This window comes from Tigriopus californicus, chromosome 7 (assembly GCF_007210705.1).
Source record: "Tigriopus californicus strain San Diego chromosome 7, Tcal_SD_v2.1, whole genome shotgun sequence".
NCBI classification, from domain to species: Eukaryota; Metazoa; Arthropoda; class Copepoda; order Harpacticoida; family Harpacticidae; genus Tigriopus; species Tigriopus californicus.
Window position 1 is genome coordinate 15815723 of NC_081446.1, and position 12738 is coordinate 15828460.

General features: G+C 43.6%; 2 protein-coding genes across 3 annotated transcripts; both read left to right on the plus strand.

The window, feature by feature from the left end:
• Window positions 1–12: 12 nt before the first annotated feature.
• LOC131883095 (uncharacterized) lies at window positions 13–1028 on the plus strand. The gene is made up of 2 exons (XM_059230440.1): window positions 13–289; window positions 362–1028. Exons 1-2 carry the CDS (start codon window positions 257–259, stop codon window positions 662–664), a joined length of 336 nt encoding a protein of 111 aa, XP_059086423.1. The 5' UTR covers window positions 13–256; the 3' UTR covers window positions 665–1028.
• Window positions 1029–4588: 3560 nt separating this feature from the next.
• Window positions 4589–9944, plus strand: LOC131883078 (juvenile hormone epoxide hydrolase 2-like). Of its 2 annotated transcripts, none has more exons than XM_059230419.1 (7): window positions 4589–4746; window positions 7555–7759; window positions 7837–8125; window positions 8730–8994; window positions 9068–9270; window positions 9341–9578; window positions 9656–9944. In XM_059230419.1, the coding sequence occupies exons 2-7, from the start codon at window positions 7556–7558 to the stop codon at window positions 9900–9902; spliced, it is 1446 nt and encodes a 481-aa protein (XP_059086402.1). In that variant the 5' UTR covers window positions 4589–4746; window position 7555; the 3' UTR covers window positions 9903–9944. The 2 variants fall into 2 exon arrangements, with proteins under 2 accessions (XP_059086402.1, XP_059086403.1); XM_059230420.1 differs by lacking the exon at window positions 4589–4746 and adding an exon at window positions 7194–7328.
• The last annotated feature ends 2794 nt before the right edge of the window (window positions 9945–12738 follow it).

A 12738-nucleotide genomic window follows, 5' to 3' on the forward strand; every position in this document is an offset into this window, starting at 1 on the left:
TGACGGGGGGGCTCAAATATCCACAGCCTGCTGTATAGCTTTTTTTGTTCATTTCAGTTTGTTAAAAAAGGGACCATGATTTGCATATTTCTTAACACTCATCCAACCATGAGTTGGCTTGGAAAACGTGCGAAGGGGAGTTGTTACTCTCTACAAGAGGGATAAAAGAAAAAAGAAAAGGCCGTCTTTTCTGCACTCTAAAGCCAGTCTTTAATCCCAATTCAACTCGTTTGCATCGACGTCCCAAGCACCAACAATGACTCGAAGCGACCTCTCTGCGTTCTTTCTGGTGAGTGCAACATTTGCAGATTTTTCGTCACTAGTCCCATATCAAGACACGTTCTCTAAGTACTTCGGACAGATCTGTTCCTTATGGACCTTCTCATTTGGGCAAGCCTTGGAACAACATCACGATGGGATTGAATTATGGCCAATCACGCATCAATATGAAGCCGTTCCAACTGTCGGTTCAGAAGATCAATCCATGGAGGAAGAGCTCAGACACGATCTAGATGAGTTGGCCTCGGTGATGAAGATCCTTCAACTCAAGATAACCGATATTTTGACTCGTTGGGATGTTCAAAAGACCGATCCAGCTTTGACCCAATCACCCAACAACGACGCTGACTATGAGGCTGTTTACTCCGAGTACAATCTCTATTGAAGTGGAATGAGATAAATCACTTGGAATCACAGAATGAATCATGTTTAGTATTTTTCACGATATTGTTACAATTTTATTGACCCCTCTTTGCGAATTATTCAAGGCATTAATTACGGCTCCTTACACAAATGTGCTTGTGATTGAAACTTTCTTGACTAGATCAGTGTGTTTCGATTCGAAATGAGTGAAAACGTTACAATCATTTTGGGAAAGTTTTTCAATGAACAAACGAACCCTATTGTAGAAAGCAACATGTGCTGTAAACTTTTGTCTCTTAAAAGCCTATATGAAAAAAGTGGGTGGAAAAGTAGCTTTTTGTATCAGCTATCTTGTTCGTACAATAATAACGATTCTTGCAACGGGATGACCTTTGTTGGTGCTTAGATAATGGTTTGAAGCTCGAGTTATCATCAAGGAATATCTCATGCTTTAGAAATTGACATTTCAACTCAGTGAGAGTATTTCGAAATCGAGCCACTCACAACCAAGGGATACGAACGTTTGTAATGCATCGAAACCTACGGTCAAAGTAAATCATGATAATGTAACAATTTAAAAAATGGAGAGGCCTAGATTTACTGTTTACCGAAGCTTAGGGACGGAGTTGAAGGCGGGTTCCAATACTCCGAATGCTAAGGGCTGGCCAGTATCGAACGGCGGTTTGGTCCTCATTCATATTTCAATTTCATGACCTTGGCAATCGAAGTGCTCACGCCAAGTTCCCTGGTCTGAACCATAGGCACAAGGCTCGTTCTCTCCCTCTCACTCTGAACAGCATTATGTATGGTATGTCTTGTTTGGGACGCTTTCACCGTGCCCCAATCCATTAACACCGTCAAAAGTCAACCTTAAGACCCCGCGTTTCATTTGAGTCTGTGCAGAGAGGTAGACGCGAGCACGTACAAGTTTCCCATTAAGCAGACATTGTGTGCTTTTAATGATGGCTTGGCACTGGCGCAAACCCAATGATGGAACCAAGCTTTGGGCTGTATGTTGCACTTGGAGATTTTGTCCCTTTCTTCCACTTGGATTGCCGGAAATGTGTAACAATTAGCGAATGCAACGTTCGGTCCCTTGCCAAATGGAACCAGATTAGCCAGTTAAGTTGACCGAGATTGTGCCAAAGGATTGTTTGGCTACGTGTACATAAATCCATACAGTACGTGGAAGGGAACCAAACCATCAGGTCCATCGAACCCCTTTTCGCATTAGGCCAAATGGATTACTTAGATCGAAACATATTACTTGATACTTGCGAAACTCGGACGTGATCCAGTTACGATTGAGATGAAGCTTGCACTTGGAGTATTGAGTATTATTACTGACACACTTTGGTGGAACCATTGCCACTGTTCAAGAATATTCCATGGTGTTCTACAAATCCCCGTAACCTGGATCAATTGTTTTCCTGCCTACATTTTTGACGGCTCGTGGAAATCAATCACTTTAGAGAAGAAAAAAAGAGACTCCCAAACAAGAGAGGATCATCATGATCATCCTCCTTGGGCTCCTTCACCACACCACCCTGGAAAACTTCTTGGAGAGGGGAACTTGTTCCTACTTTCTCACTTCTGGGCGAGAAAGAAAGGAAAGTGGAACAAAACATGATCCATATCTCACCTATCATCATCTTCCCAATTTTAGTTGGATCCGAGCACCACCAAAATGAATGCCACCCGACGAGAACGAGGCGCCAAATGAAGATACGTTTATCATTCACCACAAGAAGAGTGGGTGAAGGTCGTTTTAGCACATACCAATATGGTTTAATTGGAAATATTTTTAATAATATTTGCTCGTCCGTCATGGCATATGCTTCAATGAAAGGCTTCATGGATGGAATCGATGTTCAAGATACTAATAATATCATGTTACAATAGTTAGCACATGCCTAGGATTTAAGGATTTCAAACCCGTCATCCTATTCTTTGACCGTCGTTATTGTCCACAAAATTCCATTCTTTGTTCATGTCTTAACCGCCCGGAGAAGCCACAAAAAGGGTGTGTAACATTAATAATTCCTCTCGGGCAAGTGTGAATAATACTCAATTGTGGTATAACCCGGATTATGGACACGAGTCGGAGTCTGGGTAATAAAAAAGTGGCTGCATTTCCTGCCGTGGTCGGAGGGCATTGTTCCATAATTATGGGACAGCTACGCCAGTTCATTCCGAGTCCCAGACTTTCATTTTTTGCTCCATGTTCAAAGGCAGGAAATTCAGGACAAGTGAGGCAAAAAGGGTACCAATACACGTGCACAAAAAGTCGTCCCAGATTCTGGTGGATGAATAAATGATTTGATCCAAAACATGGGATCCACTCTGCCCTTCCCCCACCAATGATGATCAAGGCATATTGAAGGAGCACAAAGGCTTACTGATTGATCGATGAGGGAGATTAGAGAAACTTGAAATTGCAAAGTCAACCAAATCCTGGATTGATTGGTTGGGACCCACCAAGCCAGCCAAGAAAAACTTGTTTGCCCCGTTATTGGATGTGGTTCGTGGTTTATGGTTGTGAACATCAGTCCATGAAGCTTCTCTTCCTTTGAACGCGTGTTCCGCGAAAAAAGTCCTTGTCCCCTTGGCACAAGTTCATATCGTCAGGCTGATAGATTCTAAAATGGATTTCGATCTTCCTATGGCCTCTGATCTCGCTCTCTCTCTCTCTGGCTCGGTAATAGCTCAAATTTCCTCATTCCAATTCCAAGCGAAAACTTCTTCGCTTCAAAGAAGCCCTTCATTCTCTTACATTGAAGAGCGACGGCGTTTTAAGTGGTGAAAACCTTTCCAAGGGAAGGAGGGACGCCGAAGACAACCTATGAACAAGGAAAGACTACATTCCAGACTTTTATTATTGGCGTGTATGATTATCTTCACTTTTCGGGTGAAATAAGTTGAATATTTTTCTTTTACAAGGACCGGCTTTCAGCGGTATAAAGTTTGCTCTCCGGCACGCAGAGGAAACCAAACGCCACCATTAGAAATCTTATTTCATGGCGCTGTATTCACGAATGGCCGGAATCTAAGTTTCCAGCCACTCGTGAAGGAAATAAACAATTTCCACGCATTCCAACGCATTCATGCTGTCTTGACCTTGTCAACTTTCTTCAAGCCTCACTTTTTATAAACTCCACGCAAAGAAAGAAGGCCCCTGCTATTGTATAAATAGCTATTGCGTACCCCAAACCTTTACGTAAATCCAGTGGCATCCCAACAAAATAGGTAGGTGTCAAAAGGGGTTCTTCTTTTATGGCTTTCAATGTCAAGCTAGTTCTAGAGTTTTGAACAAAGTTTTCGTTGTCAAAAGACAACATGATTAAGTGTTGAAGTATGATAATACGGTATAAGCTGAAGACGATTCAGAAATGAGCGTAACTTCGATGGTTAGCTGTGGTATGTAGTTGAAAATGTGTTTTTTTGTCGCTCCCTAAAGCGATCACATGTCATGTCATTAACGAGGATTGGTCAAAACATGATCCTGTAACACACGTTGACAAGAATGAAAGATGAGATGAAAGAGACCTCATACAGTAAATCAAATTCAAATACCCCTATAATTTTGACATTGGCTTAATGAATATTTTACCCTTTCAAGGAACAAACTATTTGATTATTTTGCGGCTTTTGGCGATCTAAATTCATCTCGGCCTCATCCAGGGGAGACGGAGGTGTTCTCCACATGTATTTGGTTGCCGTAATTTTCATGGCCTTTGTTTTTACTTCACTTATATGATATATAGGTGAAATTAAATCAGCCAACTTTTTTGGGCGGATTGGCTCGACAATATAAAGTAAATGACTCAGTTTCCACCATATTGCTTGGACTGAAATTGAGTGGCGTTGAGGGCTTGCTGTATTCCAAGGAAGGAAACTCGGGCCATGAACATGAATGTTTTGAACGCCGAGTTACCCCCCCCCCTGCAAATGAACGTTCACAATAAACCGAGTATTGCTGAACACAGCCTAGAAACTTATAGGAGCTCACATGAACATGCAGCTTATCTGTCCTCCATAGCAACCTAAGAAGCTCAAGGAGACGTTTGTCGTGTATTCCACTTTGCTAATTTCAGCCGGTAGCAGGTAAGAACTCTTTTCCAAAACTATCATAACATGAGTACTATTTACATCCGTTTTTTTGACGAGCGTCCAGCGTTGGCTACTTAATCTAGATTTATTATGTTGCTAACGATAAGATTTGGAGGAATTCATAGCCTTTTAATGATTCCTAGTAAGTTTAAGTGTCCAAGTGATGGAGAGTGTTCAAAACACTCCTCCAGGATCCCCGGACGATCCGGGCAGCTCAGGCATTGATCCCACCTTAAAGATCGTTGCTTGGATAATTATTGGCTTGTGCTATTGTCTAAGTGCGGTGCTCTTGCTCGTGGCCTTTCTCAAATGTGACCCACCCATTCGAAAAAGCTTTTTCCGTATCTTAGCCGCCATCTCATTGGGGACTCTCATTCTACTCTCAGTTTTATGTGCCACGTTCTCAGATGAGCTCCAAAGTTTTATGATCAGCTGCTTAGTGCTTATCTCGGGCCTTCTTCTCGTCTCACTGATCCACACACTCGTAGTAGAGACTCGGAATTGCGAATTACTTGTCCAGACATTGTCCAAGCATAATTGATTTCATATGGAATATATGCAGTATATACTACATTATACACCCTCATGAACTGCTCAATCCTAGCCTAGTCAGCCATTGTTCCTTGGTCAATGTACCCTTGTCATTGATGGATTGTCCAGCTCTGTGGTTGAAATGTCCAATATGGACGTTGGACACTCTCCGGCTGATACATCCAAGTGTTCATGTCTCCTGTAAAAACGTTGATGAGGAAGTGGGTTCTCATAATGAACTGAACACTCTTCTATTTTCTCGATACAAAAACAAGATAAGCATCTTATGATCAGGCTTGGGGGATCCTCCAATGGTTCTAATGATTAGGATCTCGATTCCCCCACCTCCTGCACCCTCTTCATTGGCATTAGGGTAGGATAAAGTATACCTCATCATCGTATAATAGATTCCTTGGCAGGGGTGTTAAACCTGGATCATATTTCTACAACCCCAAACGCAAGAGCCGAACCAACGGGCTTTTGGGAGTATTTCTCTGGCTCACCCTTGGCTCACCCTCTGCGCGTGAATAGAAGCGGAAGCGAACGGCATTCATGAATAAGCACAGTACTTTCAATTAAGTGGCCAGAGGCGACGGCCGAGGCATATGGTTAGTAAGCATCCTCCCACCCAGACGTACTCCCGTTTATGGCTGGATTGAATAGCTAGCAAGTTGCAACGCTACTCCTCGTCCATGCATTTTTCCTATCTTCTACGTTCCCCCTGGTCCTGGATAAAGTACATGAGAGGGAAGAAATGACTAGTTAGTGCGGGGGTTGGCCATTTAAAAATCCTGGACATCTGTCACGTCCGTAATGTTCAATGCAAACATGAGAGAACACCAGGTCTGAGGCTCTTTTGTTATCGTTGCACCTCGACGTAATCTCCAATAACACTTACTGAGCTATGAGGCTGATATATCAATTTTCCCTCAGTACAGCTCTCATTGGCCAAAGTTGCGTTCTTTGACCCTCACGATAGTTGTTTCAATCAAACGACAACAATCTCGGGTTTTCTCAAAAAATACTCAATCCTTCCAAAATGAGAGTTGCTCCTTTTTATGAGACTAGCTGTCTTTTAACCCCTCAACTGAGCGAGTACATAATTCAAGCCCACGATGAAAGGGTTCATTCATGGCACTGTTGGGGTTCTTTTTGACTATGATTTGTGGGGAAATTAAGCTTGGCTCACTCCGGGGATGAGGGTGGTTGGTTCGAGAGAGGTGGCATAAGCGGCAGCTGTGACTTTGGCGTGTTCAGACTTCAGAACCGATTTCTATGCTTACGTTGGGGAGGATAAAGATAGATTTGGGGTTGAAAGAGAGAGAACAATCAATCCCATAATTCATGGATCGAGCCCGACACGATCAACGATATCAAGTAGAAACTAGTGTTCTTTAAAACTTGAGAGCGGGTTGGGCTGGCTGTTCCTATGAATCTCGAGAAAATCAGAGCGTGAAATGTTTGCGATCCATCTGCTTGCCTCAAAATGGATAGTTAAACTCTCTCCTCCTTCCTTGTCACTCCCACGGCAATGAAAGCCAAGGTTTATTGGACTTTTACAGTCCATATTTTACGTTTTAGAGTCATTCCCTAAATGAAATACGGACACACCTATGGATTCTGAGACTCAACAGAAACTAGTTGTTGGTAAACAAGAAAATATGAAAAAAAATACCCCTTTCTCATATAGAAAGTTGGGGCACATTTGCTCGATGAGCTCGAGTGTGGGAGCGAAACAAATTTCCCTGACACAAACATGATTCGCATTCGGTGTAATCCTTTTTCGACAAAGAACCCACCCAATAAGCTGTTCATCCCTGATCTCACAAACACACCCCACGTTCCCAAATTGGAACTTCTGGGCAAAGAGAATGAAACGCCAAATTCTCGCGGAAAACAAGGTGCTCCAAAATTATTTGCAAACTTAGAGACACTTGGTTGCCCGTTTAATCAGCTGAGTCCGCGAGTAAATGAGTGATAACTAGTTACATTCATTGTCTTTGAGCTGACATCCCTTCAAGGATTTGGACGTAACTCTGAGAAAAGTAAGAGTTTGTGAGTGTTGACGAGAATTAGGAAATACGTATTTGTCAAGAGGATGGGGTGGTTCGGCTGAGGCACGTGCCGGACTTTTGCTTGAGATTCTCGGCAAACACTCGAGTTGTATGCACACTTTAAAATCCCGGGAAGAGTGTTTTCTGATTGGTTTCTCATCACCAAGCCCATCAATCAGTCTCTTGCAGAGTTTTTGTTTCCATTTTTCATTTCCAGAATGGGGTGTTGTCTGCTTAAAATCGCGGTGTTGGTTCATTTGGTTGGGGCTTTGTTAATTGGTGGCTTGTTTTGGGCTGTTCTGAATGACCACTACCCTCCCTTGCCAGATGTCCCTCATGTTCCAGCCACTTGGTTTGGTAAAGGAAAGCCCACCCAAGAAGATACAGCCATTCGACCCTTCAAAGTCGACTTCGATCCCAAGGTTGGTGCTGAGTTTGGCGGCTGTGCCGAACTTTCCAATTGACCTGATTTCCACCATTAAATCCACATTGTATTCAGGATGTGATGGATCTGAAAAAGAGACTACAAATGGACTTGACACGGCTTCAAGAACCCTTGGAAGATGCTGGTTTCACATACGGGTTCAGCCAATCCCACTTGAAGACTGTGGGCGAGTATTGGTTGAAGAAGTTTGACTTGTCCAAGAGTCAGAGCTTGATGAACAGTATGCCTCAATTCAAAACGTCTATTGATGGAATCGATCTTCATTTCGTTCATGCCAAGCCCGATCCAAAGAAGGCCAAGGGCAAGACCGTGCTCCCATTACTTTTGGTTCACGGATGGCCGGGTAAGTGAATGAGAGAACGAACGGACGAAATGGATAAAATCATTAGTGGTACCTCCGCGGGTCTTGCTTGACTCTTGAACCTAATTCTATAATTGCTAGCGAAGAGCAACTGACCGGTGATCACGCCAATTGTTCCAATTTATCTCCCCAATGAAAGTAGCCGAATGAGGGTACATAAATCAAGACCACGTCAGACAATTAGGACCATTAAACCATTTGTGGTCAACTGATAAAGCAGAGGGGGACATATGTATTGTCCGAAAATATCGTACATCTGTTGCTTAAAACTAAGCAATGTTCATTCTATGGCCATCCCAGGATGGGACGTTTTATAACTACAGTACTTTAAGATGGAACAATCTCCGTCCAAGAACTAAAGCAATTACCGTAAATCTTTATTCCCTAATTTCATGAGGCTCATTTTGGCCAATTGGTCCCTGGAGAGGATTCCAGACCTTTTAAAGGCACCTTTTCGATTGGTCCTTGGGGTCCTGTTCCACATTTACTATTCCCCAGAAGAAAAAGTTTAATCACTCTTGTCTCGCTGATGGATTTTGGCGAACCCTTCTTGAGGAAAACGATCTATTGTTCCACTTGTTTCAAGGCTCATTTGTGGAATTTGTCAAGATCATTCCCCTGCTCACAGAAGCGAGTCCGGATCGGGATTTCGTTTTTGAGGTCATTGCTCCTTCCATCCCTGGCTACGCTTGGTCCTCGGCCCCTGCCAAAAAGGGCTTCAACGGACAGCAATGTGCAAGAATTTTCCACAGATTAATGACGGAAAGGCTGGGATTTGACAAATACTACACGCAAGGAGGAGACTGGGGCTCCCTCATCACGATGGCATCTGCACTTTTGTACCCCGAGAGGTACGGAACCATAGGAGCCCTCAGTTTGAGCTTAGTCCAGATTTGCTCGAGAACAAAATGACTCATTTTTCAGTGTCTTGGGCTCCCATTTCAACATGCCATTTGTGAACCTGCCCTCGAGCAATCTTAAGAATTTGTTGGCCGCCATTCTCCCGTCGGGTTGGGTGATAGATAAGGCCGAGGAATCTAGGATCTTGCCCTTGGGAGAGAAGTTTTCCGACCTGTTTGGCGAGATGGGCTACGCTCATCTCCAAGCCACTAAGCCGGACACTTTGGGTATGTAAATGAATAGAGACACTCGAGATGGATCGCTAGGGAAGAAATTTGAATATGTAATATTTTGAAGGCGTGAGCTTAAACAATTCGCCCTTGGGCTTGGCAGCCTACATCCTGGAGAAATTCTCCACCTGGACCAACAAGGCCAACAAACAAGCGTCGGATGGAAATCTCTTGGAGAAATGGACCATGGACGAGCTTTTGAATAATGTCGTGGTGTACTGGATGAGCGGTTGCATCACATCTTCTATGAGGTTTTACGCGGAAAACATGCAATTCTTTGAAGAAGACAATTTAGCTCTTCAAAGGTACAATCACGAGCGCTTCATTTCTCTTTTAGTCATTAATTTTTTTTGTCTGAAAATCCGGGGTTACTTCTTTTCAGGTTACCAGTCTTGGTGCCTGTTGGCGTGAGTGATTTTCCTCATGACATTCAATCCCTTCCAACATCGTATCTCAAGAGCAAATATCCCAAATTGGTGAGTGTTACCACAATGTCCCGTGGTGGTCATTTTGCGGCTTATGAAGAGCCCCAACTTCTGGCCGATGACTTGATTCAGTTCGTGAGCCAAGTGGAGGAACAAATCAAGAAGGATGCCTCCCAATCTGCCAAGTCGAAAGGAGAGCTTTAAATATATCGAAATACACAAATGGCAGATTTATTAACCACGGAATAGCGCATTCAAGTATCTCGGAACCTTCTTTTGCTATTGAACATATCTAGAAATAGAGAGATCCATCTTCTCAGTGAAGGCCAACTACAAAATTGCAAAAAGAGCCAGAATATAAGGGAAGAAATGGGATTTTGGAGGGGTTCTCTATTTTTTTCTTTTTTGAATCCGCGGTTAATGACGGCCAATTGCCCGTCATAAATCTTTAATCCCGAGCTAAAGGAATTGGATTCCAAGAATCATCGCTCTGACTGAATCATCCCTTGTTCACCTCGTCAGTCCAAGGAAGCGGCAATTATCCGATTCAAATTGCTTCATCCCTCGGGATTGTTCCGCTCTGGACCGGATTGTTGGTCCGGACGCACCTGCAACCAACGGCCATTCAGCAACTAGTTCAACCAACGATTCCTTACACTTAAGGGGTACCACCGGACCGATACGTTAGTGTCTGGTTGTCTTTGTGCCTATTGATGGTTCCCTGTGCTACCACTCCACACGGTTTTTGTCACGGGAAGTAAGCGCGGGTTGGATCGTCGAATCTTTAAAAGTTGGCAGAAGCGTACAAAGGTAAGTCATACTCAAGTTCGTGAGCGCACAGGATCCGGCCCACCTGACTGATACCCGGGTGGCTCATAGACTGAGACCGCTACACAGACCGAGTCAAGTCGAGGAAGAAGAGGTTGGCAGGCTCGGACAGCAAGTTGCTCGTCGCTCTTTGTTGGGCTACAGGTTCTAGTTTCATTGGTGGTGGTGAGGAATGAAAAAAAAAACACTCTTGGAGATCTTTTTACGCGAAGAACCCAGTTAATGTTGTCATAGATGTGAGTGCTCCATCGGAATCCCCGAGGTTTGCCAATGGTCCGGATTCATTTCATGCTCAACCTTACCATCATGAGTCTGCATTTATGGTGAGCACTCGATTTGCGGATTGTTTTCGTTCATTCATTGGTAGTTTAAAAGCATGGCCATCATTGCCCAGGTATGCATTGCATCTAGACGCTAACAACTCTGTGCACCACGATTCTCCATTTTTCGAGCGAGCTAGTAGGTGTGCAAGCAGAGCGAGAGGGAAGCTACTACAGAAAGAAAGAAAGAGAGAGAGAGAGGAAATGTATAACGTTATTTGCGAGAGTGAAGTCCCTTTGCCGGTCACAGTATGGTCCCTTGAAGCACTTCAACGGCTTCAAAACACTCTGTGTGTCCTCTGAGAATCCATTCTCTCGCTCTACCTCCTCACCACCTCAGTCAGTGAAATACAGCTTGATCTACTAAGTTTTGCCACTGTCGTTCCTTCGTCAGTTACACCAAACAGATTTGAGTTTCACAAGTGGCTTGGATTCAATTCGGACAATTCATGAGGCCCATCTCTCCGTGGGCCTTCAACGAAATAGCGTGCTCCGCTCACTTGGCCTTGAAGAAGGCTTCTCTGTTCGTATTGAAGTGCGCGAAAGTCTAGAGCGATATGCTGTGAAAACTTTCCTTCGGGTGATTCTAACGGTAAGCTGCCTCTTCCGGTTGAAGCCATCTATTCTGGTTTAGATTGATTAATACATTCATTACTCTTGAAGACTCTTTTACTTGTTCGTGCTAGTGAATCAAAACGCACCGGTTGTTTGTAAGCCATTGATTAAAATTGGTGCTCAGGCGTGTTAATACCATAAATTGGGAAGATTTACATGCTGCTCTCAGGATGAGATTGTAGTCTGTTGATTAGTTCCAAGCCCAGCACTGGGAATTAAGTTTGGTTCCCATTGCTTTGTTTCCCAGATGACGAACAAGAATGTCAGTGTTAATTCCTAACGAATCCGCCCCTAAATGCTCAATGATTCATTGCTGTCCCACAAGATGGGTTCGTTTTGTCAACAAAGATGTCACGGGGTTTTGTACAGCATTTAGCCATTGAAGTTGACGACACAGTCATTGAGCCACTACAATGTCTCCCAGGCAGATATTTGGCTTAAATTTCCATCTGCCACAAACGCATTTGCCATTTGTTATGCGTGCACATTTGAGGTTTCGGAATTCGACCTTGACTGACACATATCCATCCATATGGCAATCCCCGGAAAAAACGATTTCCCAGGCAACCCTATTTATTATCTTTACCTCGATCCTGAAATAATCATAAGCCATAGATTCACAATAGATATGCTAAACGGCGCAACTATGGCGGCCTACAACCTTTCGATACCTGTTGATGGATCCCTCAAGGCCAAAAGGAAGTATGTCAGCATCATAAAAGTCAATCCCTGATATTTTATAGATAACAGTTTCATAAACCAAGGCCAATTGTGGCTTGTGTTCTGAATTAAGAGCGTGCCACATTATCAATGCCGACTGGATCAGGGAGAGAAGCACACGTTTTCGTAATAAGCTGATCCTCAAGCGTGTCGGATCATCGAGGAAAAATTTGGATATTCTTTACGATTTGTTAAGTGAAAGTGGTATTTTGAATATGATCCTGGGCTCTGCAACTCGTCAGACGCCATGCAATGCACGATTGAAGCGGGTAGTCATCTCATTTGAACTACTACTACTACTACCACCCCTAGCACTACTATTTCAAAGAGGGTTCCTCCTCGTCATTCGTCAGGAAGTTCTTGGCACTTTTCGTGTTGTGCTCGCCGCTAACATTTGAGTGAAGCCCGTTCCTTCGTTTCTTCGTTCGGTCCTCCATCTCAAAAATCATGACTCGGTAAATAGTTCGGTATATGTACTGTAGTTTTTGAGTTAGATGTGCGCTCCACAGGGTGGGCAATTTTGAGAATTAGCGTGACTTTTGGACACCAAGTGGACA